Source organism: Neolamprologus multifasciatus, chromosome 4 (genome assembly GCF_963576455.1).
Source record: "Neolamprologus multifasciatus chromosome 4, fNeoMul1.2, whole genome shotgun sequence".
Lineage (NCBI taxonomy): Eukaryota > Metazoa > Chordata > Actinopteri > Cichliformes > Cichlidae > Neolamprologus > Neolamprologus multifasciatus.
The window spans coordinates 8,754,508-8,761,739 of NC_140442.1; the positions used below are offsets into that span (position 1 = coordinate 8,754,508).

A 7,232-nucleotide genomic window follows, 5' to 3' on the forward strand; every position below is an offset into this window, starting at 1 on the left:
AGAACGGCCTTGAGTGGCTTTCCATTTTAAATGGAATCTAAGGAGTTTTAAATACTAAGGAAAGTAAAGAAATCTTGTTGTGTTATAATAGATTACAGGGATAATCTTAACATACTGACGTTTAGCTTTTAAAGCAATGAACTCTGTAAAGTTAAATGTATAAAGACTGAAGGAGGGCCAGCTGGCACAGCATCCGTTCCTTGTGTCTGGCTCAGTCTGGGGTTGTTGAGCCCATGAGTAGTTCCTATTCTAAGATGAGACAGGTTATCTTGTCTGCACCTAGAAGTTTCTGACCTGTCCTTAATAAGACTAATGGTGCTTCTTAAACCCTTCCCTTCTCAAGTGCCCTAATTCCACCCTCGAAGATACTTAAATGGATCTTGCACCACCTCTTCTCGCTGTGTTACCTCATAGCCACTTAATTCAGCAACACTTAAAGGCATGCTGACTTTCAAGTGTCAGCTGTATTACGGAGATCTGTGTAGTAAGAATTAGGCAACAGCTGTTGTATAATGTATGAAAACTCAATCTAGTTTTTCTCCTGTCCCAAAGCTAGCTTACTTCTACATTAAACATTACCTCATTGTGAACTTTACCTTTATTACTCTGTATTAAAGTCCAAGTTCATCATGTGCGCACATCATGTGCTTTCCTGGACTCGAGTTGGCTTGATCTTTGAAACCTTAAAAAGTTCTTTGAACTTGGTTGTCAAACACTTTAAATCAGTCACAAATTAATCCCAGGGTTCATGCAGCTGACTGAACGTGGCCCTTCCTTTTCAACATGTGGGCTATATATAAGGCGATGCAATTATAGTTGGTCCTAGTATCACTTCATAAATACACACTAAAAGATACAAAATCTACTTCTTAGGCCTTTGTACACATTTTTGAGGAAACACGTGGTTCAACCCGGAAACCGTAATAAGAAAGAGCAAAACAGAAATCCACTGAGAATGTAGATCCTATTGCCCAACATTTTTGTAACTGTCTATCTGTGTAAATTGATCTTTTGTGACACAAACAAACAAACAAAAAACACATTTTGAGAGTAGCCTAGCTATTTTTTGTTCTAATTTAGGAAGTATTGCTGTCTTACTCGCCGGTGATTTAAAGTTCACCTCAAAATGACCTGATTGGCCATAGGCTACCTCGCTTCCCGTTACGTCACTGCTCTTTTATTAGATAAACGGTGCGGCTCTTCATTCGGAACAAAGCCCGGTTACTATAGCTGGTTTGAACACTTTAGTACGCGTCACCACAAACTAGGGGAAAAAATGACCAACAAGACGACTCCTGTTCTCCTCAAAGCGCTGCTGGAGCTATATGAAGCCCACTCTTCAAAGGTTATCCGGGGAAACACTAAAAGAGCAAATTTCAGGTGAGTCAAAGGAATTTTAAAACCAAGGTTTGCCCAGGTGGGTGTTTGAGTAACGGGCATTTGCGCTTGTTTTATTGGTCACAGGATAATTCAAATATAGTTTAATCTTGTACATTTTTTTTAGGAATGGTACTTTTAATTTGTAGTATTTGAAAAAATTAAGTAAACCAACGCTTAAGATGCACATTTAACAGATATGGCACTCTTGCTTTTATGATACTACATACAATGAATGTTAGCATACATGTTTGGCATTGCCTTTGGGGAAAAATACTGTGTTGATGGCCATACATTAAAATATTGTGGGATTTTTATATAATAGCATAGTGATTGAACAGATGATTAAAAAGCTCACAAATATGATTTCCTCTCCTCAGGATCTTGGGTTCTTGTGGGATCCTGGAAGCAAGAAGGGCAAGCCTCCAGTTCTCCCCCAGCACCTGTGTAAGCATGCCAAGCAGAAGCTTCATTAACCTGGCAGCTCCCATCAGTAACCGCAGGATGGAGTACACTGAGTGTCGGACGTTGGGGTGAGTGCCCCCTTGCAAAAGGACTAAAATAATTATGTGAAATGTAAACAAAATGACAGATAATGCCTTATTTGAAGAAATGCTAAAAACTTGAGTCTTGTCTGAGTACCTTTTACTATGTACAATGAGTTTTAAAGTGAACAGTGTTTTTGGGTCATATTTCAGGCAGAGTTGATGAGCGTTAGTTTAATCCTCTTATCTTGTATAGCAGTCTACAGAATTTCTTTGGGTTCTGTATAAACCTGAAAAAAAAATGGATGCAGAGGATAGGAACTGAAGTGTTTCTGGTTTTATGTGACTGTGTGTTTAGGTATACTCCAGAGCAGATGTACAGTGTGGTGGCCAGTGTGGACCAGTATCAGCACTTTGTTCCCTGGTGCAAGAAGTCTCGGGTCATGAGGGGGCGAAACGGTGGCCTCCTGGCAGAGCTAGAAATCGGTTTCTCCCCTCTTGTTGAGCGATACATCTCTGAGGTCACTATTGTTCCAAACTACCAAGTCAGGGTAAGTGTCTGGTCTCTTACTTTTTAATCAACACCTACCGAAACACGGCTATAAAAACATTTATGACATGTGGAAAGCTCTTTTTACTGTAGGCCACCAGTTAAAATGAAACAAATCACCGTTTCAAGATGGCAGGAAAATATGACTGTCTTAATGCCATCATTACATGAATGTTTTTTATGGACCTGAGGGTTTAATATTAGACTTGTTCGACTGATCAGTTTTCTGATCACAACTTCTAATCACTTAACAAAAACAACAACAGCACTGTAGACAGTAGTTGTCGACATAATGCTTTATTTGTGATTTTTATGAGTTTGATGCCTTGATGAAGAATCAACTGTTTTCAAACAGGCTGTATGTACTGATGGATCTCTCTTCAGCCATCTTGAAACAATATGGAGGTTTTCCCCTGGAGACAGAAATGCAGCAGACTCGTGCAAAGTGGATTTCTATGTAAGTGTTTGTGGTACACTTAATATTTGACATTGGAAGCCATCTGGTTGTGCAGCAATACGCAGGCATAAAACTACACTGACAGTGACCTTGAAACAATAAAAGCCAGTAATGAAGAAATTGCATTAGTGATTAAAGGAGTTGCGAAATTAGATAACATACTTGGCTGAGACTAATTTCTTATACGGCTCTCAAGTGGATTATCAGGTAAGAGGAAGTATTGAGTAAAACCTTATTATCGTCTAAATTTAGTCTTTAGTATCACACTGGTGTCCCTTGAGGCCTGAAATAGCCATCAGAGAACAGTGTTAAGGAGCTGCTAACAGGAGCGTGACCTTAATGTTAGCACAGATTATCTGAAAATGTGCCAGGAAGTGGTTGGAGTAGAACATTAGATAAGTTACATAAGGGATGCTGCGTGAATGATTACCAACTTTAAAACGCCTCTGCTAAAGATGTGCTTGAGTTCTATTTTTAGTTTGATCTTTTTCTTTCTTTTAAGTAAGTCTCACAGAAGAGCATCTCCTCAGCAGTTTCCTAACAAACCTGTCCCTATTCTGCAGGTATCATTTGAGTTCAAGTCTCTTCTGCACTCTCAGCTTGCCAGCGTCTTCTTCGATGAAGTGGTTAAGCAGATGGTTAGTGCCTTTGAGTCACGGGCAGCAAAACTTTACACAAACCAGGAGGAGGTACCGCTGAGGAGGCGGTCGGCATGAGGCGACACCTTTGACCTTTCATCCATCCAGGTGCTTTTGGAACCCTACCAGCCCACTGTTTTACCTGTTATTGACAATTACACAGGAGACTGGATCTTCTCTTTGCACCCATAGTATATTTTTGAATTAACACGCACAAGGAATACACTAAAAGCTATTTATTTGTAAAGCACAAGCTGATTTCTTTACCTTGCATTACATTTATTTATTTTTGTGGATTCAAATAAAGTTATAGTTTTAAGGCTCATATGGACACTTTGAAAATTGTAAGTTAATGTTCTGAAAAGTGACTGCTACTGAAAGCTCAAATGTGGTTGAAGACCTCGTCCTGTGCAGTATTTATCAGTGGAATTAAAATGTCTTGTTTTTGGTAAACTCTCTGCTCTGTTTGTGTCGTTTGTGTCATTTAAATTTTCTTAATGTTTCCATGTACTGAGCAACATCTGCTGCAAGAAAAGATTTCCAGTGTAGCAGACTAGTAACTGCTTACTCCTCATGTTTGGGTAAGGGTTCTGGATAAATAGCACTGTCAACCTTGATGGCTAATACTGGCAAACAAGGTGATAGCTACCAATGTCGTGCGCTGATATTGGTTATTTTGCGTGCAAAGTGGATTTTCAGTTACCCATAACATATGCTGGCTTTTTGATAACAAGCTGCATGTTCCTCCTCTTTAGCCCGAAGGACACGGCTTTTCCAAACTTCAGTATTTTCATTACTTTTAACACAGTTTGGACAGTTTGCCTGCTTTGTCTGTCCTTTTTTTTTTTAATGCTTAATTTGCATGTTTTTATTTTAAGTTTTAAAGTTGTTTTGTTGTTTTTTGTCTTTTAAACTGTACCACACTTTGTTAACTCCACTGAAAGAGGTTTTCAGATGTAGTTCTGAATCTGTGCAATAATTTCAACTACTTGAATTTCTGTTTTGATGTGGTGCCACCTGCAGGTCAAATCCCTTCAGTGCTGATTTTTAGCCATGTAGCTCTGTGCAGAAATGTCTCCCAATTCTCTGAATCTGTTAATATTATGCTTTAACCTTGGTTGGGAAAAGCCAATTCAACTCATATATACTGTGAGGATATAATTGCAATTTCAAATTTAGAACTGTTCTGAAATTGTTAACCTATTTTTCTGAATGGGTTTCCTACAATTGCAGGCTATGTGCAATGGTCTCTTATCCTTTAATGTCATTCTGCCTGTGTATTATTATTATTATTATTATTATTATTTTGATATGATATTTACTTAGCTTATAGTTTCAGCATTTTGTTTGAGGTGGTTTGTGTTTTTTGTTTTTTAAACCAAAAAATAAAAACAATTAAAGGCTTTCTTACTGAACATTTCTGCATTATTCACTTTGATCACGGGGAGCTACTGATACAGTAATCTAAGGAGCTTGGAAAGAAAAGCCACTGGACTTCAAGTTTCTTGAAGCTGTTTCACCTCTCATCCGAGAAGTTTCTTCAGTTCGAAGAGCAATTGGTGGAGTGAAAGAAGCTATCTATCCACCTAATTCAGTTCAGTGGGTGGTTCAATGGGTCGTTCAGTGGCTGTAAAGTGGGTCTTTCTTTTGGTTATTCAGAGGTCGTGCGCTGATATTGGTTATTTTGCATGATTTCAAAAACAGACGAAAAGCGGTGCGTGGAGTTTTTTTTTTTTGCAAAGTCATATCTGATTGTTCCTCTATGCACCTGTTTTATGAAATGGAGCTGCAAAGTGGATTTCCAGTTACCCATAACATGTGCTGGCTTTTTGATAACAAGCTGCATGTTCCTCCTCTTTAGCCCGAAGGACACTGCTTTTCCAAACTTCAGTATTTTCATTACTTTTAACACAGTTTGCCTGCTTTGTCTGTCCTTTTAATATGCTTAATTTGCATGTTTTTATTTTAAGTTTTAAAGTTGTTTTGTTGGTTGTTTGTTTTTTGTCTTTTAACCTCTTAAGCCCCAATGCCCCCTGATACGGGGGCAAAAAGCAGGAGATCAGGTAGGCTTGGGGCTTAAGAGGTTAAACTGTACCACACTTAACTCCACTGACAGAGGTTTTCAGATGTAGTTCTGAATCTGTGCAATAATTTCAACTACTTGAATTTCTGTTTTGATGTGGTGCCACCTGCAGGTCAAATCCCTTCAGTGCTGATTTTTAGCCATGTAACTCTGTGCAGAAATGTCTCCCAATTCTCTGAATCTGTTAATATTATGCTTTAACCTTGGTTGGGAAAAGCCAATTCAACTCATATATACTGTGAGGATATAATTGCAATTTCAAATTTAGAAATGTTCTGAAATTGTTAACCTATTCTGAATGGGTTTCCTACAATTGCAGGCTATGTGCAATGGTCTCTTATCCTTTAATGTCATTCTGCCTGTGTATTATTTATTTTTATTTTTATTTTTTTTTGATATGTATAATTTACTTAGCTTATCGTTTCAGCGTTTTGTTTGAGGTGTTTTTTGTTTTTTAAACCAAAAAATAAAAACAATTAAAGGCTTTCTTACTGAACATTTCTGCATTATTCACTTTGATCACGGGGAGCTACTGATCCAGTAATCTAAGGAGCTTGGGAAAAAAAAGCCACTGGACTTCAAGTTTCTTGAAGCCGTTTCACCTCTCATCCGAGAAGTTTCTTCAGTTCGAAGAGCAATTGGTGGAGTGAAAGAAGCTATCTATCCACCTAATTTAGTTCACTGGGTGGTTCAATGGGTCGTTCAGTGGCTGTAAAGTGGGTCTTTCTTTTGGTTATTCAGAGGTCGGGGGGGGGGGGGGGGTGCTCATCACTTATATGTTCAATTGCATAGTGTGGAGGATGTCATAAGGCCTTCAGGCAATCAGATGTATAAATGTTTCAAGTTTTAAATCGGTCGGATTTGAACCTGTTCACATCTTGGGTCATTTAATCTCAGTAAGTCCCATTATAGGGTGGTGGGGCAATGTCTCATAATGGGTTCACCCGAAACCTGGGCTGTTAGTGACCCACACCCGTCTTGATGCATTCTCAATCATCCAGGTAAGTAAATCTCTAAAAGTTGATTCTGTTCATCTGGACGTAGCGTTTTCAGTGAGAGACGTTTCTCGTTTCTCCCACTGAAAACGTTTGGTGACCCACACCCGTTTTCACACCTTGGCTATGTGATTGGGCAGATGATCAATAGTGGGTCAACGACTCTCTTAAAGGACACTGCCAATAGGGTTCAAATTTGGGACTCTCCACCAATTGGTCTTAGAACGGAGGAAGCTTCTTGGTTGAGAGGTGAAACATCTTCAAAAAACTTAAAGAAGTCCAGACTCGTTTCTTTCCACGCTCCTTAGATGACCATGACCAGCATGACCGAAAACCTTCACAGACGCACTGATCCAGTAGCACAAATAACATTTAACTGTGTAAAAATATACCATTCATCCTTTAGTGGGTTTCTGCTCTTCCCTTTGTGATTTCAGCATATTTTCTGGTCTGTGTGATTCATCGTGAACTAGTGACATCATTCATTAGTCATTATTGATAAACGGACTCTATTATCTCACCAAACAGCTGACCGAGAGTTAATAAATATTTTATCATGAATCTGATAACTTCATTACAAAAGACAACACCATGAAACTTGCCGGTCTGAACACATATGAGCTCTTTAAAAACGGAATCCACTACAA

General features: G+C 38.7%; 1 protein-coding gene across 1 annotated transcript; it reads left to right on the forward strand.

Annotated features, from left to right (window-relative positions):
- The first annotated feature begins 906 nt into the window (after positions 1-906).
- Positions 907-3,960, forward strand: LOC146519741 (coenzyme Q-binding protein COQ10 homolog, mitochondrial). The gene is made up of 5 exons (XM_085156287.1): positions 907-1,380; positions 1,758-1,910; positions 2,221-2,413; positions 2,768-2,869; positions 3,433-3,960. Exons 1-5 carry the CDS (start codon positions 1,277-1,279, stop codon positions 3,583-3,585), a joined length of 705 nt encoding a protein of 234 aa, XP_085012413.1. The 5' UTR covers positions 907-1,276; the 3' UTR covers positions 3,586-3,960.
- The last annotated feature ends 3,272 nt before the right edge of the window (positions 3,961-7,232 follow it).